Consider the following 27,324-nt stretch of genomic DNA (forward strand, 5'->3'; position numbering starts at 1 on the left):
ATCTTCCTCTTTCCTGTGGAGGTCTTTCATTTTAAATTTGAACTTCCTCCATATAATACTTCCCTTTCAATCTGGGTAATCCTTCACCTAACCTATATTCACTCCTGTTATCCTCTATACCATAATACATATCCTTCATTTGTGGGGTATCCTCAAAGCTGCAAAACTCTACTTCCTGTCTTAGACCGATTCCGTTATGTCTCATCCCACTTCCAAATCCGTTTTCCTCCACGTAATATCTCCCTCTTATCCTATTTTCACTCCTATCATCCTCCCTAATATGATATTTGTCCCTTACTTGTGGGGTTTCCTCAAAGCTATGAAACTCTGCTTCCTGTCTAAGACTGACTTCATTATATCTCTCTCTTATTCTATTGTCACTCCTGTCATCCTCTCTATGATAACTGTCCCTTACCTGTGGGGATTCCTTGAAGCTATGAAACTTTGCTCTCTCTTACACTGATTTTGTTCTGTCCTTCATATTCTATAATCATCATCTATTCTGCTCTCATTTCTAATGTCTCTTAGATTTATACCAAGACCACATACTACAGTGCCGATGGCAAGTGCCAGTTTATCATAAATATAAATCTAATCTACCTCTATTTGCCTGGCTTCACACAATCTATCCACTTTATTTTTGTGTGAAGAAGGCTTACGAATGATCAATTTCTAGTTAGCTAACAAATAAGGAGAGCACCTTCTATAATAATGCAGATGCTACTTCTTCACATTATCATTCATGTCTACCTCTGACCTCAGACAAAAGTGCCTGAGTTGTGTACTCCTCCTCCGCTGGTTTGTAAGTCCTCCTGCAACTGGGACATTCACATGAGAAAAAACCCACTAATTGGTTGAATTTAACATTGATAGGCATTTTCATTAAGGATGGTGAGTAAATATGGCTCATGCTAGAATGTGGCTTATGGCGCCATATTTGCATCTCTTTGTGTCCGTGACATGTCATGGAACATGACACAATTGAAGAATGTCTTGTTAAAGGCAGTACCTCCTACACTGTTGAGAAAGTATTGGGTTAGACACTGCAGTAGAACCAATAAGGTTCAGATTCACATTCAGGAGTAGGGTGTGAGTCAAGGGCAGAGCAGTGACTGCATGGGGAACCGTTTGTACAGTTCTTCCTTCTGTGACTGAACTCAAAACACCAGTAAATCTGTAAAGGACAGTCAATGAAAGCTTTTACTGGGGAAGAAAGAGGACTAATATTTACTCAGGGAGATATGAACCATAAAACATGATCATGACCATGTTACTATTTTCTCTGATTTTGTTGCTTGTTCAACATTATCATGGTAAACTGTAAGGTGTTATTTTCTGAGAATTCATAAAGGTCTTGATTATAGATATGCCCTTTGAAGTAATCAGGTGGTCAGTGTGGTTTGATGGATTTGAAAATTTCATATGAAAGGCAAGGTAGATAAAGGAGCATCATGACCTGTGTTAAATCCTTAACCCAGATCTTGAGGTTGTTGTTGTTGTTGTCGTTCCCTAGACTGTCTGTCCGAGCAGTCCCGTCTCCCCAAGGAAGGCCACAGCCGAAACTGGGTTTTCCCACAAATCCTTTATAGAGTGTATGTTGTGTTGTTTGCGTGCATGATTGTGTATAATGCAGTCTTCCATTATGTGTTGTATGGTATGGGGTGAAGTGTTACATCCTGGGCAGCTGTTCACAACACGGTCGTCCAGCCTCTTCTGGTAGCTTAGAAGTGCTGGGTGGTGACCGCATCGCAGTCTGGCCAAGTGGACTCTGTCCTTACGTGGGAGAGAGGATTCAGAAGGGTGGATATCAGGGGGTCTGGCATGCAGCAGTGTGTTGTCTTTCAGTGTGTTAATGGAGCGGTGAGTGATATGATTATGAATATGTTTCCGGAGGCTGGTATTTGGTGGTTGTGGAGGAAGAGAAGAGAGTATCTGTGTGTAATAAAGGTCTTTGGGTGTAGTTTTAATGTTTCTTGGTGTGTGTGGGTGTTCTGCTATGTAGTGTAGCGGGTGTGATGTGTTTGTGGTGGCTGCAGCAAGTGTTTGTGTGCCTCTCATGTCGAGGTGGTCCTTGACTTTGAGGACTTTTGTTTCATGGTGTAAATGGTCTGTAGGTGATGTATTTGTGCAGCCTGTAATTGTTTTTAGGGCTTTGTTTTGTATGATTTGAAGGGCGTTGTGGTGTGTCTCACTGAGATTAGGAGCCCATGCAGGACTCGCATAATTCATCACTGAGCGTATGCATTGTTTGTATATTGTTATATTAGTTTCTTTGTTTTGTCCAAATGTTGATCCAGTGATTGACTTAAGTGCGTTAAGTCTAGGTGTGCATTTGTTTTTTATGTTTGTGAGGTGTTGTTTGAAAGACATGGATGTATCGTATGTTACACCAAGAATTTTCGGTGTGTTTGTGTGTGGTATTAGAGTGTTGTTGATGTAGAGATGAGGTATGTATTTGTGTTCTTTTGTCCAGTTGGTGAGAAGTGTTGCTGTAGATTTGGTTGGAGCTATTTTGAGTCTGTTTGTGATGAACCCTGTGTTGAGTGTGTCAAGGTAAGGCTGGATTATTTCTGCAGCTTTGTCTGTGTTACGATGTGTGCATGTGATTGTTATGTCGTCTGCGTAGGAAGAGATTTGTATTTCTGAGGTGTCTGGCGTGGGTAAGTCATGCATGTATAGATTAAATAATATGGGGGATAGAACTGAGCCCTGTGGTACTCTGTTCTTAATGTTTCTGATGTGCGATGATTGGCCATTATATGACACATGAGCATTCCTGCCTGCCAGATAATTGGCCAGCCATCTTTTGGTGTTATTGTGCATGTCTGTGTTATATATTTTATTTGTTAGGTTGTGGCGGGGGATAGCATCAAAAGCTTTACTAATGTCCAATGTTATGAGAAGTGTTCTGTGGTGGGGCCTATCTGAATTGATGCCATCTAAAATTCTTTGTGTGAGGTTTGTCAGAAGAGTGTTTGTGGAGTGTAGTGGCCTAAAACCGTGTTGTGAGTCAGCAAGGGGAATATATGGTGTGACAAGTTTAAGTATTAGGCGTTCAATGACTTTAGAGGGGGTGCAGAGAAGTGTGATTGGGCGGTGCGATGTTGGGATTGTTGGGTCTTTGTTCGGTTTTGGAATGGTGATTATTTTACCATGCTTCCAGAAGTCGGGTATTGTGTTGTGTGAATAGCTGTAGTTTGCAATGTTTGTGAGTGCGTGTATACCTTGTGGTCCAATGTGTTTTAGGTGGATGTTGCTTATGTTATCAGGGCCACAGGCAGATGAGTGCTTGAGACTATGCATTATGAGTTTTGTCTGACTGTCTATGAAGGGTGTATAGTCTGAGTCTGTGGGAAAGTCTTTCTTACGTCGAATGGTGCGTCGGTCGTCAGGGTGAGATGTAAGATGGCTCGTCTGTGCAAAATGACGTATGAGTGCGTTTGCTTGTTGTCTGTTTGAGGGTAGATTATCTGTTGTTGTGATTATTGCTGCGTGAGAGCGTGTAGTGTTAGTGTTGGATAGTGTGATGCTGTTGAGTGTTTTGTACAATTTGCTGGTGTTTGTTTTGTGATCAAGTGTATTGATAAAGTTTTGCCAATTTTGTGTTTTTTGTTCATGTATTTTATTGGCAATCACAGTGTTTAGTGTTTGTATTTGGTCTGCTATGTTTTGAGGGATAGGTGTGGGGGTATCGTGTTTAAGTGTGTCACGTTGTCTGATGAGGCCTTGGATTTCTGGTGTGAAGTTGGGGTTGTGTGATTTTCTGTTGCCTCTAGGGATGTATCTCTTGTCTGCGTTTTGTATGATTGTATTAAAAGCGTGCACAGCATTGTTTATGTTTGTGATTGGTGTACTGTTAAGTGTTTCAAAATGTTGTTCTGTCTCTTCATTAAAGGCTTCCCAGTTAGCTCTCTTGTAATTGGTGTAAGTGTGTCTGTGGCCAGCTGGGGTGCATCTTGTTTTGGTGGTGATGATGATTGGAAGGTGGTCAGAACCAAGGGCTCCGACCACTCTCCATGATGTTGTTGGGGTTAGGCAGGGGGAGCAAAAGGTGATATCAGGAGAGGAGGGAGTGTAGAGGGCTTGGTATGGGATATGTGTATGATTATGTGTGTTGTTCATGATAGTCAATGAGTCGAATTGAGTCTGTATATCAAGCCCTCTGTCTGTGTCAGGGTTGTCGACAAACCAGGCAGACGACTTGGCGTTGAAGTCACCACCCATGATCAGGTTGGGGATTGAGGTTAGTTGGCTGAGTTGAGGTCTGAAGGTGTTTGGAACTGTGGGGGATGATTGGGGGGGAATGTACATGTTAACTATTGTTAGTGTTGAATTGTTGCCTGTGCGGATACGAATGGATTGGGTTTCTGTTGTGTTATCTGTGGTAGGGAGGAGAATTTTGGTTGTGGCACTTGTGTCCACAAAACAGATGGAATGGTGGATCAGGGTGATGAGTCCACCGCCATTGCCGTCAGTCCGGTCTTGTCTGATGGTGGTGTAATTATGAAATGATGGTGTTTTGTGTGAGTGTCTTAATTTTGTTTCTTGTAGAATTGCAATGTGTATGTTGTGTTGTTTTAGAAAGTGTTCAAGTTCATGTTTTTTAGTGTTTATACCGTCAATGTTGTGTTGTAATATGTTGATGTTGTGTGTTTTGTATGTGTTGTATGTTGCCGTTTGGGGTTGAGGTTGGGGTGGTAGTGGGGAAGGTGTAGGATCTGGGTCAGAGGGGGGGAAAGGAGAGATCGGGGACAAAGGAAGGGGAGTACTAATCGGGGGTAAGGGCAAAGGGAAATTGGGAGTGGGTAAGGGTGTTGGCTGTGGTTGGGGAGGTGGGATTGGGGTTACTGGAGGGCAGGTAGAACATGTCCAAGTGTTTGTGTATTGGTTTGTGTCAGCAAGTGTTGTACAAGTGAGGTGGGCCCAGTTTTTGCACATATTGCACTGAACTGAGCCCTTTGTCTGTCTGCTCGAAGTAATGGGTTTAGAGCATGTTGGGCATGTGTATTTTGTGGTGGGCCCAGGATTGCTCTCTACATCTCCGGCTAAAAGTAGAAGAAGAGGGGTGATCGCCGGAAAATGACCCTCAGTGCAGAAAAAACGTAACATTGTGTGTTGGAAAAAAGGATTGTGGTACTCCCCCAGGTAGGCGTAGCTCCTCCTTGGGGATCGGTGCCATCTGCGTAGAGCTGATGGCCAGGGGTAGTTGCTGCTGTTTGGCCCCCAACTCTTGGGGTTGGGGGGTGGTCCCACGACGTAGACGTTGCAGCTCCAGGACTAGATCTTGAGGTTATTTGTAGGGAGTACTCTAATAACTCGCTCTAGATACTTGAGTGTCCATAATGGAGCTAAGATCTCCTCCCACATTTCATCCCAGCCCAGACACCCAATCATCCAGTACAGGATGACCTGTAGGAAACACCATTGGCCTGTATGGGCAGCTTAGCTCTGGGAAACTTTTGTCTGGTCCCTCACTGGCGACCTTAATAGCATGGGTAGCAGCCCTCCCCCCCTAAGTAGGGCAGAGCAGGGGCCAAAGCCCCATCTAGCCTTGCTCTCCAGGTTGTAGGGACACACAAGCCCTCCCACCACGACACAGTGTTTCCCATTAGGGGGGACACTGCCAGGCATTATAGACACTATCCTGCATTCAGACAGTATCAACACAGAATAAGCCTGGCCACAAATTCTAACTGTCCCAGATACAACTATCACACTAGCAATCCCTTGACAATACATTTTCCCTGAGTGACTTGTGGATCAGCCCAGAGACCATTGCTGGTTAACTGAAGGCCATGAGTCTTCTGCAAGGGAAACCATGGGATATGGGCCAATTGATTGATAATATAGGAAAGAGGAGGGGTGACATTACTTTGCTTAGATCTATAAAAGGTGTGTACAATATTTACAGGGAAGATATCTTAGTTTAGGAAGGGAGGGCAATGAGAAGCTATGTAAATAGACTGAAAAAGACAAGTTCCTTGAAGAATATTAAGAAACAATTTTCTCTACAAGTGGATTTATGGAATAATCTAAAGAAATAATCTAATGATTGTAAGTCAAACATGAACAATAAAGTCACATATGGGGGTGTCAATAATACAATGTTGCAACAATTCTAACAATCACCATTTCTCTGAAGATTATAGAAAATATATATATAATACCTACTTTTTGACTTGATAAGATCTTCTCCTCTTATCCACCCAGAGCTGATCTTGCTCATCCATCTTCGGGTCATATAATAATTCATCATTACTACAGAGCCTCCTCTGATTAGCCTGATCTGTTCCACCACCAACCATCCATGAAAAAAAGAAAGATACAAAGAAATAAAATGCAATGTATCACACATGGGATGGGGAAATCACACAAATACAATAGATAGGAAAACAAATACAAAGCAAATATATATTCATCTATCTATATACCATGGGCTTCTTCCCCATTATAAGGGATGTAGCCATATCATAGGCACGCACCCAGTCCCACCAATTCCAGTCACATCCACCAATCTTGTTTTCCCTCTTATATTAGCTCCTTGTGGATGAAGGATTATCCTTGTCTCCTGTCAACTGTACAGGTCACAAGCAATGCAGCAAGGCAGAGCACATTCATAGTAGAGCTGCTTCACTTACACAGCAACCACCATTCCTCTCCCCTCATGCTGAAAATAAAGAAGCTCGGGAGAAATCTCTTGGGCTGCATCAAAAAATCATCCATAACTAGCCATCCTCCACTCACACCTATCCCCTGCCCTCTCCCTTCTTTGCTCAACAGACATTCCCTTCTTGCTCAAGACCCCTTTCACCTTATGCATCTCATCCTCAGTTATCCCTTCAAAGTCACTCCATCCACCTCTGCTTTCTACACCTCTTTTGAGTATCATTCTTCACTCATTTTTTCCGTGTGTCCAAACCATACCAATAATCTTTCATCAGCCCTGTCTTCCAGCTCCGTCTCCACACCCACTCTCCTCATCTCATTTCTCACTCTACTATACTTCTGAGACTATCTCTGTCATGTTCCATGATGTGAATGTTGGATTACCTAAAATGTAGTTAGTAAGATGTCTGATTATAGTCATGAGTAATTTATGCAGGTTGTTCAAGTTTTGGGAGATTTCCAAGCCAACGGCAGAGGACTACACAGCTAGGACCTCCCGATGCCAGGGTCAGAGGTTGTTATAAATAATGACGAGTAGAAGTAGCGTCCGTGGAAAAAAAATGAATATACTCTTTCTTGAGTTAGATATTTAGTGATTGGTATTTTGTGAGCCTTCTTCACACAAAAAAAAAATAAATAAATAAATAAAAATAAAGAAACGGGTAGATTGTGTGGAGCTGGGCACAGTGATAGAATACCGTATTTTCCGGCTTAAAATGCGCATCGGGTTATAATGCGCACCCATGCACTTCGTTATCTAAGGACACAGATAGCGCGCACCGACGTATAACGCGCATGCCAGGAAAAGTCACTGGTGGCTAAAGCTCGTGAACTGCATGTATGCGACTCCTGCTTGCATTGGTCCATTGTTTTGTGGGAAATTTGAGCCATGAAAAGTTTATTGAATACAAAATATACATGAAAAATTTCGGATTTTTACAGAAAAATTGTAATTTACTATCCTGAGGGAATAATTCATCTTACAAGTTTTTATCACCGTGTTCAAGTTTTTATCACCGTGTACAAGTTTTTATCGCCATGCAGCAACTATGTTTCAGTTCATAAGTGTCTTTACTGAAGTGACGTTTAGTTTAACAAACTCTCGCAAGAGGGTGTTTAGTGTAGGCCAGATTGGCAATAGAACTGTCAATCTCGGCCCTGATCTCGCATATTCCGGGTGAGCTAAAACGGCCAACGTTCATGATGTTGGTACCAGTGCTGTTTTACGGATCCCAAATATTTGCATAGATTACGATAATTAATGTTAGTAAAAATAAACCAATGAAATAACGGCGATTAATTACTTAGTATCATGTGAACGAGGTTACATGGAGAAGTATTTTTCATTGGCTAGAGCTACCGCTGGGAAATCTGTTGATTTGTCACTAAATTAGGTGTCAGTTTAAGCATCAATCGGCACACAACTAAGAAAAAGTCGGAACTACATGTACCGGTATATGACTCATGTTGTGCATTGGTCCCTTATTACTTTGTAGCTTAAATAGTTTGTAGGAAATATGATCTAAAAAAAGTTTATTGAAAGTAAAATATACAGAAAAATTTCGGTATTTTTACAGAAAATTTTCATGTTATATCTTGAGGAAATAACTCGTCTTTACCATTTTTTATCTAATACTGAAACAAACTACAGACTGTTTCATTTTAGCTTTAAACCTACAATGACAGTGGTGAAATAGGAGAGTCTCTCATTGAGGTGACGTTTAGTTAATATAACTCCCGAAAGAGGGTGTTGTAGTCAGGTGTTTGACACGAGGTTATGAATGGCCGCAACGGAATTTGTACCGTACCTAAAGTGAAGCAACAAAACCAACATAAAAATTCAAACTAGGATGCTGTGAACATGGGCAAATATCATGAATATTGATCATGTTTCATGGTGTTTAGGCCTATTTAAACATGAAAAATAAGATTCGATAGATACCTACCTATACCAAATATTTATATAGCCCATGCTGGCGTATTCTTTCATGTCACCATGGCTGTTCTTCTTGTTCTCACGGAACGTCACGGAGAAGTGTGCCGTCCCGACTTTGTGACGGCCAACATCGTCACGTTGTTGTGAAAAAAATTACACACAGCCGCAGAATTTTTATCGTAGGCCGTAGATAATGCGCACCACCGGATAACATCCAACCCCCATTTTTAGGCCCTTCCAACGGAAAAAAGTCGCGCACTATACGCCGGAAAATACGGTAGGTTATAGTGGCATACATTGGCACCTGTGCCTGGCACTGGTGTCATGTGGCTGTGGTGTAAGATGTGTGGGCATTTTGGGCTCTCTCTGACTCATGTGCTTGCACTCTGTTCACACCCAACTTTACTGTAAGTTATGAGGCATTTCTTTTTTGTATGTAAAAATAAGTTTTGTACACAACCACTTCTGATATCCAAGAAGTTGAATTTATAAAAAAAAAAAAAAAAAAAAAAAAAAGTGGGTGAAGTATTGAACTGTTCAAATCTCAAGACCATAGATTCAAAACATCAACTCAAACACAAGGGCTAGTTTGTGACATATAAATGGGGGCCTGACCGGGATAAATTTTCTTCTTCACTGGTGTGTGCAAAATACTCAAGAGGATATAAGAGAATAGGAAATAGGAAAGAGAGACATTAGGTGAATTCAAAATGTGATCGATCATAGAATCAGAAGTGCATCTGCCATCTTTGTTTACGTACAGTGACGTGCCATTTTTTCATTGTGTTCAAATTAAGTGTAGCCTTGTAAGAGATGGAGAAGAGGAAGGAAACCTAGAAAGTGGCAATTATATGTTAACTAAAGAAACGAATATGTAAAAATACATAGGGGAAAAAAATATAAATATGAGAAAGACATAACAGATAAATGTAAAGATCAGCCAAAACTATTCAATAGATATGTAAAAGGAAAGCTGAAAAACAAGCAGGAAGTAGTGAAACTATGCCAAGGGAATACTGAATACATAGACGATTGCCCCCTGACAAACATATAAACAAGATTGTCAGCGATACCTACAACTTACGAGCAATAAAAGTGACTTTTACCTACTTGGATGAAGAAATGGTAAGGGAAATACTAGTCACAATGATAAGGCCTAGATTGGAGTATGTAGTGACACTGTGGTCACTCAATACAAAAAAAGAATATAAAGATGATTGAGAGAATCCAGAGAGCAGCTACAAGGATGGCCCAAGAACTCTCAAAATATTCATATGAAGAAAGACTGATGAAATTGGAGCTGCCGACTCTGAGACAGAGGAAAGAGGTGACTTGTTGGCCATTTATAGAATTATGAAGGGAATGGAAGTTCTTGACTAAGAAGCCTTGCTAAATTGGGATAGGAGAAACACAAGAGGACATGGAAAGAAGCTTCACAAGGACAATTATAGAGACCTGAAAAAGAACAGCTTTCCCCACAGAGTGGTAGATGTATGGAACACATTGGATGAAAAAACAGTGTGTGCAAAAACAATACAAGAATTTAAGAGCAAACTGGATATGGAGAGACACAAAGACAGGACACCACAAGCTTAGCTCCCCTTTCCCTAAGATACAACTAGGTACAACTAGGTAAATACATGTAGGAGGGAGATACTGTGATATAAGAGACAATAGGAGAGAGGTATGTTATAAGGAACAATAGGAGAGATACTATGATGTAGAAAGCAATAGGAAAGATAGATATTATAATATGAAAGACAACAGAAATGAGATATTATGAGGCAAGGGATGACAGGAGTGACAGGTATTATAATGTAAGAACCAGTATCAGTGTGAGCACAATAGATGATGAAATCAATCAAAGACAAAGAGCAGAATTTTGTGATCTTGAGGAAGTCCCACAGGTCAGAAACAGGTTCTATGACACAGAGAATAACAGAAGTGAAGTTAACATATGTGATAGATATTACATGGAAGAAAATAAATTTGAAAGTGGAATGAGATGCAATGAAATCAACCGAAAACAGGGATCAGAATTGCACTACTTTGAAGAATTCCCACAGGTAAGGAGCAGATATTATAGGGGAGATGGCAGGAGAGAAAACAGGATAGATGAAGGATTACCAAGGATAAAAGAGAGATATTACATGGAGGAAGTTAGAGTTGAAGATGAAAGACTTCCACAGGAAAGAGGTAGATATCATAACTTAGTAGATGATATCAATGGAATTAGAATAAGTAGGGAACCCAGAGCTGAATTACACAGTGAGGTTTATCCTAGAGGAGGGGCAGAGTCCCAAAGGGAAATGAGTAGGGTTGGAGCAGGACAGCCTATGCAACAGTCAACGGGGGTGAGTAGTGAAGGAAATGAGGTGGACAGTATTATAAAAACTAGTCATCTTATCCTCAAATTTACTAAAAAGGATCCAGAATTATTCTTTTCTACATTTAATGGCATAGCATAACAGGTAGGATAGAAACAAGGACCTCTGGTCAGCAATAATAAGATATAACCTCACCCCAAAAGCATTAAGTGTGTACGCAGTGTTTGATAGATATGGCATATATGATTATTGTTATGTATTGGCTTTTCCTGATGTGCCAATTAGTTTCTCTGCTCTTCATTGTCACACGGAAGGGCAGACGGAAACATAGGCTTTCGGCACTGTGAATCTATTCTACACTGTTTACATCGTGGCGGCGCTCCGAGGAGCGCGCAAATCCAACATTTAATAACAAAACAAAAACAAAAGGCGCCATTAATTAACCTCAACATTTCTTTAATGTGAATACACTACATATTCCTCCCCTCTTATTTTTGATGGGTTTACACAAAATAAAATGTGACATGGTTTCTATTAACCTATTACTAGGTTTAACTGACCTATTTGACCTTCTCAATAGAGGCTCAGTATGAACATAAGGTTCATTAATAGATTTGACAATGTTATGATTAGGAAGTACTTCAGTGGTACCTGCAGGTTGTGAAATGGTATCACAGTTAACACAGTCATTTACAGTTTCACTGTTTCCAACATTACTGCTAGTATTTGGTTTAATAAATGAATTTTCAACTTGACAATTAAACAGAGAAGATGCAGAAACTGGTGATTTTCCATTTTCAATAGTATTATACCTAGCTTTCAATTGATCACAATGTCTACGCCAAATTAAATCTCCACTTTCGGTTAACACTTTTACAACATAATTTCTGGCACCTGTAACCTCAATAATAATGCCTGGTAGCCAAGGTTCACCTCTAGAATAGTTTTTTGCAAAAACTGCTTGCCCAACTTCAAATCTGTTTTCTACACAATCAAGAGCATTTTTCTTGTTAACTAGCACATTCTCTTCCTCCTTTGTTTTAGTTGTTTTACATATGTCCAGAGGAGATCTAAATTTTCTGTGAAATATAATTTCTGCAGGGCTTTCTTTTGTACCTGAATGAATGGTTCTCCTATTGTTATACAGAAACCTACTACCGGTAACTCTTGTGTTCATTGATCCACTGTGATATTTTAGCATTCCCTGTTTAAAACTTTCAACATATCTCTCAGCTAATCCATTGGATGCTGGGTGAAATGGAGCTGGATTGATCAGTTTTATTACATTCCTTTCATAAAACTTTGATATCAGCAGAAACAAAATAAGCAGCATTATCCAAAACAATGACATCAGGAATACCAAAATTAGCAAAGCTTTTTCTTAACAATTCGATAGCATTTGCACTTATCATGCTTGAAGTATATTGAACATCAATAAACTTAGAATAAGAATCTACTAAGATAAAAAAAATACTTATTTTCTATTGGTCCACAATAATCAATGTGAATACTACTCCAAGACTTACTAGCAAAATTCCACATCAATTTGCTTGAAGAAGCTTGATTATTTCTAACACTACATTCATTACAACCCTTTGCAAGCTCTTCAATATCATCAGAAAGCCTGGGCCACCAAATGTCTTCTCTAGCTTCGGCGTTCATTGCCACAATTCCATTATGACTGGAATGCAGTAGCTCTAACACTTTAGCTCTTAAGGCAGATGGAACAATAACTCTATTTCTAAATAGAACAGCACCCTTAGGAATTGATGAATAATTTTTAATATGAGAATATTCTCTACAAACATCTGAATTGTTAGTCCATCCAAATTTTACATGAGAAATTAATTTACTCAGTACAGGATCTTCTTTTGTCATTTTCTGCACAGCTTCAAAAGAAAAGTTAAAAGCATTGAAATTTTCTACAAGTTTCACATATTCTGTTGGTGTACCTGAATTGATACAATCATCAATAGGTAACCTATTCAAAGCATCAGCAACTACATTGGTTTTACCACTTTTATGAACAAGATCATAGATACATTGTGACAACAGAACAGACATGATTAATCTTGCATTCGAATTTATTGGAATTGCTTTGTTTTTTCCAAATAATCCAAGCAGTGGTTTATGATCCATTCTCAACTCAAAATTCCTACCTAATAGTATTGAAACTTTGTGACACCAAACACTAATGAGTAAACACTGTGAGTAATTTTTCTCAGCAGAAGTTTTTTACTAGCAAATGCAATAGGTTTTTCAACATTATTTTCAACCTGTATCAATACACAACCTACACATACTGGAGAAGCATCACATTCTAGAATTAATTTTAGCTTTTCAGTAAAGCATGATAAAACATTAGATTTATATAAAGCTTCTTTAATGACATTATAAGCTACTTGGCACTGTTTTGAGCACACAAACTTGACATTGTTTTTTGCTAAATCATAGTGGTGACTAAATTTCAGAAAACTTAGGGATAAATCTACTATAGTGGGTGACTAATCCAAGAAATGACTGTAGCTCATGCAAGTTTTTGGGTACAGGAGCATCCCTTATTTGGTGATGGAGATAAGCCTTCTCCAAAAATCACAAAGCCAAGGAAATCAATTACAGTCTTATTAAACTCGCATTTTTCCAGATTCAACTTGACATTAGCTTCAGCCAATTTATTCAAAACAAGCTTAACTTTATTACTTTGGTCTTCTTTCGACCTGGTACATATAAAGATGTAATCTAAATAAACAATTAAACCATCAATATCACTCAATAACTGTGATATGTTCCTTTGAAAAATTCCCGGCGCTGATACCAGTCCAAAGGGTAATCTCTTGTATTTAAACAATCCCTTTTCAGTTGAGATAACAAGGTATCTCTGGTCTCCTTCAGAAACCTTTATTTGCAAATATGCATTACACAAGTCAAGCTTACAGAACACCTTGTCTCCAACTATAGCCAACACTTCATCAAGCTAAGGTAGTGGGTATTTCTCAATATCAATTTGACCATTCAAATGCTTAAAATCAGCACAAATTTTTCCCGAATCTTTCAAGACAGGTACAATGGGTGAAGCCCAATCACTATAAAATATAGGTTCTATGATTTCATTTTCTACAAGCTCATGTATAGCAATATCAACTAACTCTTTGTGTGCTAAGGGCACTAGCCTTGCTTTGCTGAATTTAGGAGTAGCATCTTTTTTCAAATATATTTTAGCTTCAACTCCATTAATAGGAAATTTTTTATTTACTTTATAACTATCCAAAAGTTGTTTAGGATTATCAGAAACATCCATGTCATTTATTGAGTTCACTTTCAAAGCTTCATCTAAGACAGTGATCTTTATGCCTACTTTGTTCATTAGATCTCTTCCACATAAATCATTACAGTGTGAATCAGTAACAAAAAAATCTATGCTTTGTACTATAGTTATTACACCTTGCTACAAGATCAACTTGACCTTTTACCTTTATCTGATTACCTCCATAACCAGTCAATTCTTTCAAAGAGGGAGTAATTTTAACATTTAGTATTTTGATCCAATTTTCACCTAACAGTGAAGCACATGAACCAGAATCTATCTCTAAAGGTATAGATTTATCATTTAACACAAACTTGTACATTTCTGGTTTAACAGATTTTATACAATTACAAGAAACTTTCAGCAACATGTTTTTATCAACAACATTATAAGCACTACACTGGTGTTCTTCATGCTCTGGTTCAGGTTCAGAAACTGATTTTACGTTTTTATTCTTAAAACTTTTAGAGCTATTTTGCTTGTATGCATCCTTTTGTATGCATCCTACAAATTTCTTCTAAATGACCCTGTCGACCACAATAGTGGCATTCCGAGTCTTTGAACCTACAAGCAGAACTTGGATGCAGGAAACCACAATGCTTACACTTTGACACAGTTTTGCTATGCACTTTTTGCACTGTACCTGATAAACTGGGATTACCCCTCTCTCCTTCCCCCACGTGAGCTTTTTCAAGCAACAGAATGCCTTCTAGGAGTGTTGAGGATGTTAATGCTTCTAGTTTCAGGTCTTCGGCAAGTAGATATTTGAAATAGAGTTCATGGTCTACTGCCATGAATAGTTGGTCTCGCAGCCTGGCATCAAACATGGTACTGAAGTTGCAATCCTTTGCCAGTCTCTTCAAGTCTGCATAGAGCTCTTTCACAGTTTCTTTTTCAACTTTACGCCGTTGTTGAAAAGAACAAAAGCTTCGGTGATAGGATGGCTTTGTAATGAAGTGGTTTTTCATTAACGTAATCAGCTCATCATATATCTTCATAGTTGGCATATCTGGTGCCGTCAAATTCACTAAAATTAAAAAAAAAAATTGTGCCTATGGACACAAATAATTGGTTCTTCTTCTTACCAGCATCAGTTATATCCTGTGTGGCTACATGGGCTTCAAACAAAGACAAGTAGACATCAAAAGGGAGTTCTTTAGGGTTAAACGGCCCAATCTTGTTTGAAGATGCCATCTTTCACCCTGGTCTAGCTTTGTGGCTAGAAAACTGACAGACACTTTAGGAAATCGTAACCCTTTCTCCTCTCAAGTAGGAGAAAACAAGTGATGTTCTGTGCTGTGTAACAGGAAGCAATATAAGCAAAGGCACCTACACTCTGTGTGGTCACCTTTAGCATAGCTTACCCCAGCGTTATGATGCATGTAGTTGAAGAAAGTTTTCCTGCATCATGACCATTTATCACTGTTTTCTGGCCTAAACCACCAGTAAAAACACTTTGACCCTTGTCGCCATTGCTATGTATTGGCTTTTCCTAATGTGTCAATCAGTTTCCCTGCTCTTCATTGTCACACGGAAGGGTAGAAGGAAACATAGGCTTTCGGCACTGTGTGTATTTTACACTCTGTTTACATCATGGCGCTCCGAGAAGCACGCGAATCCAATATTTAACAAAACAAAAACAAAAGGCACATATCGCCTTTAACCTAAACATTTCTTTAATGTGAATACACTACAATTTTGATCAGATTAAGAGTGAAATACTAAAAGCATATGATATTTCCTCAGAGTGTTTCAGAAAGAAATTCAGGGAAGTTAGGATGGATATTGGTCCTGGATATATGGATCTAGCCAGGAATATGAGGAGTGACCTAGAAAATGGATGCATGCAGAAAATGTGTTAACTACTGAGAAGGTCCTGGAGGTGATAGCAACTGAACAGTTTCTTAACTTACTGAACAATGAAGCTAGGCTGTATGTATTTACCTAGTTGTATTATACAAGAAGGAGAACTATGCTCATGGTGACCCGTCTTTGTACAGTATCTTGTAAGATCAAGTTTGTTCTTAAATTCTTGTATTGTGTTTACATGCACTATTTTTTCATCCAATTTGTTCCATACATCTATCCTTTTTGAGTTTCATTGTGTGTCCTCTTGTTTTTCCTCTCTCCCACTTTAATGAATCCTCTCTATCAAGGCGTTCTATTCCTTTTATAATTCTGTAGATGGTTAGTAGGTCCCCTCGTTCTCTTCTTTGTTCCAAGGTTGGCAATTCCAGTTCGGCCAGTCTTTGTTCATATGTCAGGTTTGAAAGTGTTGGGGCCATCTTTGTCGTTGCTCTTTGTATTCTTTCTAATTTTCTTATATATTTTTTTTGTACTGGGTGACCATATCAGCACTGCATATTCCAGTTTTGGCCTTATCAGTGTAATATTTTGTTAATCATTTCCTTATCCAGGTATTTAAAGGCCACATTTATCGATCTCAACAAATTGTATACTTTATATGTTTATCTGGTGACATGTTTTTGGTGATGATTACTCCTAAGTCCCTTTCAGAATTTACTTTCATTTCTTCTTTTCCATCAATTTTCTACTGTCCTGATATTCTCTTCTTGCTTTTTCTAAATTCAATTATATTGCACTTCTTGATGTTGAATTCTACCTCCCATCTGTTGCTCCACTCTGAGACTTTGTTCAGATCACTCTGTAATGAGTCATAGTCTATTTTGGAGTTTATTCTCTTTAATTACTTTGCGTCATCCACAAAGCAGTTCATGTAACTTTCAATACCTTCATCCATGTCATGTATATATACAGCAAACATTATCGGAGCTAGTACTGACCCCTAAGGGTCGCCACTACTCATTTTTTCCCATTTTGAATATTTATCTCTGATCACTACTCTCATTTTTCTTCCATGTAGGAAGTCCTCCATCCAATTCAATAGTTTTCCATGTATGTGACCACACAGAAATGTGAGATATTGATACAAGAAGCAAGTTTTGCATAAAACTTTGCACTAAGAACAAGCAAAAGTAGGAAGTAAGGCATGACACAAACTCAAGAAGGGTGAGAACAGAAGTACATTTGCAATTCTGAGTCAGGGATGTTTTACACCACAAGTAGGGGATAGTTGGAGAAAGCCAATCAAATGTTTCAGGTGCAATGGCTCTGGGCATAGAACTCAGGACTGTTTAGGTGAACAGTGGTACGGAGATGACATGAGAGGCAAGCAAATTAAGCAGGAAATAATGTGTGTAGAGGGAAAAATGTAGATGTAGAACAGGAAAGATGTAGATCAAAATAGATGTCTTTCTTGCAGAGCCTTCAGTCATGGGATGGAAACTTGCCCCAAGAGAAATGGAACCACAGGTGACACACAATACTGGAGACAAAAAAGTGACTACAGCATGAAAAAGGAGAGGGGAGTAGCAGGCAAGACTAAAGATAGGAATTGCTGTGTAGATGGAGTTAGGTTAGGTAAGATGGACAAAACAGGGGTCAGCCAAGAGTGGTTACTTTATGTGAAAGATGCCAGGATAGGAATAGAGGGGAGTGAAAGGAAATATGTGGTCAAGGCTCTGTGAGACACCATTGTAAGGCCAAATGTGATACCAGGATTAGAAAATAGGCACATAGATCAGTTTACCATGCGATTAGCAGGAGTGACATTAGCGCCCATAGTAAACCACTTCCATACAGTGACGCCTACGTAGGCGGCATGAGGAGCAAGTGGGTACACAATGATGCCGACGTCGGCATCTTGATTATATTTATTGTAGTCGTACCTACGTAACCTCCATTCTCTCTAAACTGGCTTCATCATATTTTCTATGGTTATCAAAATTCACGGGTGAAAGAGAACGAACGATTGAGCACTGACTTTATTTTTTATAATGTGATTATTATGACGCAACATCACACGTCAGGCAGCTAATGCTGCCAGACGTGCAATGTGCCCCGGAGTGAAGAGGTTAAGGTGTTACTTGATATAGGTGGTCAGACAGCAAGCATTGAGGTAGGAGTAACAGCACTTTCAGTACAAGGAATAGATGTCCTCCTTGGAAATAATGTTGGTGAGATAGTCCAGGTTAGAATAAAGAGAGTAGATGACCCCATAACCAGACAGATAGACACACACAAACACACACACACACTTCAACGAACGGACGGCTTAGAAGACGTTCTGAAGAAAATTGAAGTTTTTGGATCCTAACGCAAAGAGAAGTGCCTATTGTATTTACAGGGTGGGGGGGGGAATTGCTCGTGGAATAGTAGGGAAATAGGGAAAGAGGAAAAGGGGAGGGATTACTGAGGGAAATGGAAGGAAATGAGGAAGGAGTAGACTTGGCCCAGGCAGACAGGCGAAAGGTAAACAAAAGGCCCCCCGATCAGCTGAGCGACGATGAAATGTCTAATAAAAATGTAAAGATTAGAAGTATAGATAAGAGCAATACAGTAGAAAGTGATGAGAATATTTTCCAGGGATTTAAAGAGGGTGGGGGGGGACACAAACCCCCCCCCCGACTGACAAGACTAGAAGAGAAGGTCGATAAGATGATCGAGGACTTGGAGCGTAGGTTCGGTCATGTTAACAATATTATACGGAGAGTTGAAAAATTGGAAGAACTAGAGAAGGCGAACAAAAACTTAACTAAGGAAATTGAAGAATTAAAAAAACAGTTAAAAGAAGTAAAATATGAGAATAAAGTCTTAAAGGAGAATAATAAGGAGAACAAGGAGGGTTGGAAAAAAATTCAAGAAAATAGCAAAGTTGCATTCACTGACATAATCAGACAGCAAATGAATGAACAAACTGAAAACTCAGTTATTAAAGTGATGAGACAGAAGGAGAATATAGTAAGAGACTTAGCAGACAAAAAGAAATGTATAATTATATTAGGAATGGAAGAGAAACATAACCCAGATAGAACCACAAGAATCAAAGAGGAAAATGAAAAAGTAAGAAATTTACTAGAATTAGTTCAGGAAGATGAACCAGAAATAATGAAACAAATCAAAGAGAAATTCAGGCTCGGGAAATATAGTACAGACAAGACCAGCCCAATTAAGATTAAATTCAGGTCACAAACTACGGCTGAGAATATCTTATCCAAAACAGGGAAACTAGCAACAAGTGAACAATATAAAAAGGTATGGATAAAAAGGGAAATGAATAAAGAGGAAAGAGAGGAAGAAAAACAGAAAAGACTTGAAGCAAAGGAAAAAAACGAGATAAGAACGGAGTCAGAAAAAGAGATTCTATTGGAGAGTAGTGAATATGAAACTAAAGAAAGTCGACATACAAGAGAAAAACAAAAGGGAAACAGAGAACACAATGGAAGTGGCAGAAAACTAAGAGTGTCTTACACAAATATAGATGGATTAATAACAGGATTGAATGAGCTGAATGATTATTTGAAAGAAAAAGAACCAGACATAATGGGAATTGTAGAAACAAAATTAAAAGGTCCACTACCACCCAACAGTGTAGGACATGATGCATATAATTATTGGATTAGAAACAGAGTGAAAAAGGAAGGGGGTGGAGTTATGTTCCTGAAGTGTGTCACATATGGAAAGAATACAGTAGAGATGATAATGATGGAAGTAGAAGACAGAGATAAGAAGAACAGAAAGTTTGTGATAAATTATGTGCCCCCAAAAACAGCCTCATGGGAAGAGAGTGAACATAAAAGTATGTTAGAGGACACAAAGATAACATTAAACAAGATAATGGAAGAGGGAGGAAAAATAGTTATGATGGGCGACTTTAATTGCAAAGAAATCTGCTGGGAAGAAATGACAGTAAAGGGTGGAGATGGCTCATGGGGAAACGCTCTACTTGAGATGGTTACTGACCATACAATGACACAATGGATACAGGAGAACACTAGGTATAGAAATGAAGAAGAGACTAGACCTAGTAATTACATCCGAACCTAGAATAGTGGACAAAATTGAATATAAAACACCAATAAGTAAAAGTGACCACATATTGATTGAACTGGAACTTAATGAAGAAAAATATATGAAAAGAAATGAACAATACAGAAAAGGAAGAATGATGTATGAAAAAACAAACTTTGATAAAATAAGAGAATTCTTTCAAAAGGAAAACTGGGAAGAAATATACAAAGAAGAAACAACAGTAGAAGAGAAATGGAATATTTTGACAAACATTAAAAAAAAAGGAGTGGAAAAGTATGTCCCAAGACAAAAACAAGAAAAAGAATATGTAAAATGCTGGTACAACAAAAGCTGTAGGGAGTTAAAAGACAAAAGAGACAAAGCCTGGACCAGATGGAAAAAAGACAGACCTGAAAAATGGAAAATATATACCTGTTATAGAAATGAATATGTACAAATGTGCAGAGAGGAAAAGAGAAAATATGAAAAAGATATCATAGAAAAGTGTAAAGATCAACCAAAACTATTTTACAGATTTGTAAACAATAAACTGAAAAACAAACAAGACTTGGAGAAATTAAGACAGGAGGGAGTTGAATACACTGAGGAAATGGAAATGGCGGAAATTATGAACAAACATTTTAAATCAGTGTTTACAAGGGAGAACATACAACCTGAAGAGAACGAATGGAAAGAGAAAGTCCCCCCTATGGAAGAAATAGAAGTAACAAAGAATGAAATATTAACACACTTGAGTAATCTTGATGTCAGAAAATCACATGGACCAGATGAAATAGCAAACTGGATACTGAAAGAATGCAGGAATGAACTGGCAGACATAATACATAGCATACTAAATAGTTCCTTGAAAGAAGGAAAAGTTCCAGAAGATTGGAAAAAAGCAAATATAGTACCTATATATAAAGGAGGAAATAAAGAAGAACCTACCAACTATAGACCAGTCTCTCTAACAAGTACAATAGCAAAAATTTGTGAAAGAATTATCAAAAGTAGATGGGTAAAATATTTAGAAAAAAACAAAGTGTTAAATCCAAGGCAATTTGGATTCAGACAAGGACGATCATGCGTCACCAATTTAATATGTTTCTATTCAAGGCTAATAGATATAATACAAGAAAGAGATGGATGGGGGGACTGTGCATTTTTAGATCTAAAGAAAGCTTTTGACAAAGTACCACATAAGAAGTTGCTTAAGAAATTAGAAACTGAAGGAGGAATACAGGGCAAACTACTAAATTGGATGGAAGACTTTTTGCAAGAAAGAAAAATGAGAGTAGTGATAAGAGACCAACACTCAAAATGGGATGAAGTAATAAGCGGTGTTCCGCAGGGAACAGTTCTGGCCCCAATAATGTTTGCTATATATATTAATGATATGGATGAAGGAATAGAAAGCTATATGAGCTTCTTTGCAGATGATGCAAAACTACTGAAAAGAGTGAAAACTGAAGAAGATTGTGAATCACTACAGAGAGATCTAAATAAAGTACAAGAATGGAGTAGGAAGTGGGAGATGGAGTTCAATACAAAAAAGTGTAGTATAATGGAATTTGGAAAAAGCAAAAACAGAATAACAGGAGCATATAAATTGGGAGAAGAAGGAATAAAAAAAGTAGAAAATGAGAAGGACCTGGGAGTCATTGTTATGAATAATATGTCACCTGAGAAACATATAAATAAGATTTTTGGAGAAACTTATATTTTAATAAGAACAATCAAAGTTGCATTTACATACCTGGATGAAGAAATGGTGAAGAAAATCCTAATCACCCTGATAAGACCAAGATTGGAATATGCAGCAAAGTTATGGTCACCAAGTACAAAAAAATGTATAAAATAAACTTGAAAGAATACAAAGAGCAATTACAAAATTGGCACCAACACTCTCAAAACTATCATATGAAGAGAGATTAGAAAAACTTGAACTACAGACACTAGAGCAAAGAAGAGAGAGAGGAGATTTGATAGCTATTTACAGAATCATGAAAGGCATAGAAATTACTGACAGAGAGAATCTGATAAAATGGGATGACAGAAATACTAGAGGACACGGAAAGAAAATAAAAAAAGACAGCTATAGAAGAGATTTGAAAAAGAACAGCTTTCCTCACAGAGTAATAGACAGTTGGAACAAGTTAGATGAGAAAGTGGTGTGTGCAAAAACAATACATGAATTTAAAAATAGTTTAGATAAAATGAGATATGAAGACGGGACCCCACGAGCATAGCTCCCCTTCCCGTAAAATACAACTAGGTAAATACAACTAGGTAAATACACACACACACACACAGAAAGTCCAACGGATCGGACGTGCCTGAGAACGCTCCACGAGCTAGTGCTAAATCTAGGTATTTTTTGACCGAAAATTGGCGATTTACCTAGTTGTAAATAGATCGGAGGGAGGCTATGACAAGTGGTACCGTGTAGAAAAGTGAATAGTGTAACAAGAATAGAAAATAAAAAGGGAAATGGATGACAAACCAAATTATGCAGAGACAACTAAAAGAAGATTGGACATGAGTAAATACGAAACGCCAGATATAAAGTCGAATCATTCCATGGATTGAGAACAGAAAAAGGTTTCGACCTCAAAAACATACTAATAAGCCAAGAAATATTTGAAATGAAAAGGGATATTGTTGAATGGAAAAGGGAACATAACCAATTATACTAAGAAGTGAATGAATTGAGGAAGGAGAATGCACTGCTAGGGAATTGGGAGAAATGAAAAAGGAACTGGCTAAAGTAAAAAATGATAATGAAAAGATGAAAAATGACGACACAATTAAAAATGAAAATTTGTTGAGGGAAGTTAATGAAAAATATCAATAGAGGCAGGCAAAGTTGGTGAAAATATAAAAAAATCAACATGATGGAAATCAAAAACCAAATGAATAAAGACAAAGAAAACAAAAAAATACTATTTAAAGAAATAGTCAAGGAACAAATGAACAAAAGTACAAAGGACACAGTAATAGAAGTAAAAAAAGAAAAAAATTATTGTAATCTATGGTATCAAAGAAAAACATGGTCTAATAAGGTTCCAAAGGGAAAAAAGAGAAGAATATAGTGACAGAAATACTAAAAGAAATACAGGAGGAGGGCCAAGGTCACGATAAGGCAATAGAAGATATCTATAGGATGGGCAAATATTCTGAAGAGAAGAATAGACCTCTTAAAGTAAAACTTAATTCACAGAGAATAGCAGAAGAAATATTAACAAACGTAGGAAAACTAGCAAAAAGTAAAAACTGTGGTGGGGGAAAAGAATACTGCCACCAAGTATTTCCACTTGGATCGTATGAGGCGAGAAGAAAGGGACGGGGAGTGGGTATAAGCATCCTTTTCCTTGTAGCCCCACAGGGGACATTCCTAAAAGAAGTGAAGGCATAAGAGGGTCTGGGAGTTTTCCGACCAGCACCCTAAGGTTTGGGTCTTTTAATGTGCATGGATGTGGTACAGATGAGAGTAAAAGGGAAGAGATAGGTAGTATGTTTGTGAGAGGAAAGATGGATATGTTGGCTTTGAGTGAAACTAAGTTGAAAGGGAAGGGCGAGTGTAAGTTTGGGAGTGTAAGTGGGAGGTTATCAGGAGTGAAGAGAGGGCGAGGGAGGGAAAGGGTGGCTATACTAGTAAGTGAAGAGATAGGTAAACATGTAGTGGAGTGGAAGGAGGTTTCCTCAAGGATAATGTGGATGAAGGTGAAACTGGGAAAGGAGATGTGGGATTTTGTAAGTGCATATGGGCCTGGCAGTGAGAAGAGTGTAGAAGAAAGGGAGGCTTTTTGGATAGATTTAAATGAGTGCATAGAGGATTTAGGGAGAAATGTCAATGTAATAGTACTGGGAGATCTTAATGCTAGGGTAGGAAATGATCCAATTGATGGAGTGGCTGGGAAATGTGGAGTTCAAGGAAAGAATCGTAGTGGAGAGTTGATGGTGGAAATATGTCTAGAAAGAGAGATGATGGTAGCAAATACAGTGTTTTGGAAAAAAGTCAAGCATAAGTACACATGGGAGAGCGTGGTGGATGGAAGGGTGGTAGATAGAGCATTAATGGATTATGTAGTGGTAAATAGGATTATGATAGGAAGAGTTAAGGGGATCGTCCATCAGTAAAAAAAAAAAAAAACGAAATTCTGAAAATATTTCCTCTAAAAGTGTTGCTCATAAGCTATCTCGTGGCTGAGTATGGAAGCTGTATCTTGATTTTTACTATCTAAAAAAAAATATAATACAGTACCCCCCCACCCTACTGTGGCTGGGTCATGTGTGCTGCGTACTGCATATTACGTTTTCTGTTGTTACATATATTTGCTAACAAAAGAAGCTGTGTATTTTGCACAATATTTATGCTTTTGTATGATAAATAATAGCATACGATATGGCAACAGGGACCTGACTGCATACCATACAGTATGAATCGTCCATCAGAAAATCACGAAAAAAAACACGAAAAAAAAACGAAATTCTGAAAATATTTCCTCTAAAACAACCAGTGATACCATAAAACAGCTTAGGATGGCAGATAAAGATCATCTGTCGCCAAAGATGCATCACGGCAAGAAAAGGAATAGTGCACGCTTGGAACCTGAGTGGATACTAACCCTGGTGGATACTAACTGGATTCATCATATAAACCTGTAATTAATCAAAAGCTGGCTACAAAGAGTAGGGTGGTGCCTATGATACCCTTTCAACACCATAACATCCTAAATAATGAAAGGGGACCAGTAACCATGAACAAAAAAAACTATGATGCTCATTCCTGAAAAACTTGATTTTTGCACATTTAACTTGATTCATATCCAAAACACCTTCACTGATTTTCAACTGCAAATCCTTTTCGGATTCAGCATAATTGGGAGAACATTTGGAGGCAGATTTATGTCCTGTCAAGGACTAGTAGGATTTTTTCATATATACATTTTGTTTTCTTTTGCTTTTTTCATCAACTTACTTTGGATTTTTTTTTCTCATAATAGACGGATCAGAACATCATAATTCTGCCTCCGTTTCTTCATCTATCTTAGCCCATTATAAAGACAAAAAATAATCAATATCCAGTCAAAGGTCTATCCTCTGAATCAATTTCAAAATTTTCAAAAATTACCCCTCGAAAAAAAAAAAAAAAAAAAAAAACCAGCATAAATGACTTGAAAACTCAGTGGTATCTTCTCTGAGATAAGACAATTACTACGAAAAAATCTCAGCCACTTTCACCCCAAACTCAAAAAGTTCGATTTTCTAATGGACGATCCCCTTAAGGATGTACATGTGCTAAGGGGAGAGGGTGGGGGAATATCAGATAATTTTTTGGTGGAAGGTAAGGAGAGAGTGGAGGATAGATGGAGAAAGAGAAAAGGGACAAAAGGTAGGGAGGTGCTTAGAGTGAACTCATTAAATGAAAAGGAAAAGGAGTACAAGAAGAAGCTGAAGGAAGAGTGGGAGAGAGTGAAGGATAGAGTAGAGCTAGGAGTGGAGGAGGAATGGAGATGGTTCAAGGAGGGAGTCACAAAGTATGCAAAGATGGTGTGTGGAACAAGAAGGACAAGAGGAAATAGAAGGAAGGGTAGTGAGTGGAGGGATGAGGAAACAAAGAAGGTTGTAGAAGAGAAGAAGCGAGCATTCACAGATTGGTTATAAAATAGGATGAGAGAATCATATGAGAGGTACAAAGAAAAGAAAAGAGAAGTAAAACATAAGATAAAAGAGTCAAAGAGGAGAGCGGATCTGAAATAGGGTAAGAGTATGACAGAAAATTTTGAAAGTAATAAAAAGATGTTTTGGAAAGAAATTAAGAGAGGAAGAGGAGGCGAATCAAGTAGAGAAGAAATGGTAAAAGGTGCAGATGGAGAGATGATAATGGAAGAGAAGGCAGTAAGGGGAAGATGGGCAGAATATTTTAGGGAGTTGCTAAATGTGAAGGAGGATAGGGAGGGAAAGATAGTTGCAGTGGGAAATGCTAAGAAAATGACCGTGATGAGTGAGGAAAATGGAGGAGAAATAAGGAAGGATGAAGTGAAGGCAGTTGTTAAGATGATAAAAGCAGGTAAGGCACCTGGTCTGGATGGATGCCATGCAGAATGTCCAAAAAAAAAAGGAGGTATAGTGATGGTGGACTGGCTGGTGAGGTTATTTAATGTTTGCTGGAGAGAGGGTAGAGTTCCGGAGGACTGGAGGAGTGCCTGTATAGTTCCGCTTTACAAGGGAAAAAGAGGACAAGTGTGAATGTAGTAGTTTCAGAGGGATTAGCTTGTTAAGTGTAGTTGGGAAGGCTTATGGGAGGATCTTGATTGAGAGGATTAGGAGAGGAACAGAGGGAGTAATTGGTGAGGAACAGTGTGGACTTAGGACAGGTAGAGGTTGTGTAGATCAGATTTTTGTGGTAAGACAGATATGTGAGAAAGCTATAGGAAAGGGGAAGGATGTTTTTTCGGCCTTTATGGATCTGGAAAAAGCTTACGACAGGGTAGACAGAAAGGCACTATGGGAGGTTTTGCAGATATACGGGATAGGAGGAAAGCTTCTAGGAGCTGTCAAGAGTTTTTATGAGGGTAGTAGAGCTTGTGTCAGGATTAGAAAAGGAGAGAGTGAGTGGTTCGAGGTAAAGGTGGGACTTCGTCAAGGATGTGTTATGTCACCCTGGCTGTTCAACTTATACATGGATGGGGTAGTGCGGGAGGTAAATGCAAGGGTAGTGGGTCAGGGATTGGAGATGGTTAAAGAAAATGGAGAAAAGTGGGAGGTGAGCCAGCTGTTGTTTGCGGATGACACTGCGCTTGTGGCAGGATCGGAGGAGGGATTGAGGAAGTTGGTGACAGAGTTTGGGAGTGTGTGTGATAGAAGAAAGTTGAAGATAAATGTGGGTAAAAGTAAGGTGATGAGATGTACAAGGGGTGAAAGTGGCAGTAGACTGGAAGTGAGCATTAAGGGAGAGCGACTGGAGGAAGTGGATAGTTTTAGATACTTGGGTGCAAATGTGGTAGGAAAAGGTGGAATGAAGGTGGAGGTAAAATGTAGATTGAGAGAAGTGAGTAAATGCCTTGGTTGATTAAAAAGTGTAATGAGGAATAGACATTTGGGAATGGATGCTAAGAGGAGACTGTATGAAGGAGTGATTGTGCCAACAGCACTGTATGGGGCAGAAACATGGAACATAAGAGAGGAAGAGAGAAGGAGTTTGAATGTGTTTGAGA

The 27,324-nt window shown here is 38.5% G+C and overlaps 1 protein-coding gene across 1 annotated transcript in view; it reads right to left on the reverse strand.

Annotated features, from left to right (window-relative positions):
* LOC143018990 (E2F-associated phosphoprotein-like) overlaps window positions 1-27,324 on the reverse strand; it is a 191,062-nt gene that overhangs the window by 39,695 nt on the left and 124,043 nt on the right. The window contains exon 6 of the mRNA XM_076174718.1: window positions 6,172-6,286. Coding sequence (XP_076030833.1) covers window positions 6,172-6,286 — 115 coding nt within the window. The remainder of the gene's footprint in view (window positions 1-6,171; window positions 6,287-27,324) is intronic.

This window comes from Oratosquilla oratoria, chromosome 1 (assembly GCF_046742065.1).
Source record: "Oratosquilla oratoria isolate Oo_2021 chromosome 1, ASM4674206v1, whole genome shotgun sequence".
In the NCBI taxonomy this organism is placed as follows: domain Eukaryota; kingdom Metazoa; phylum Arthropoda; class Malacostraca; order Stomatopoda; family Squillidae; genus Oratosquilla; species Oratosquilla oratoria.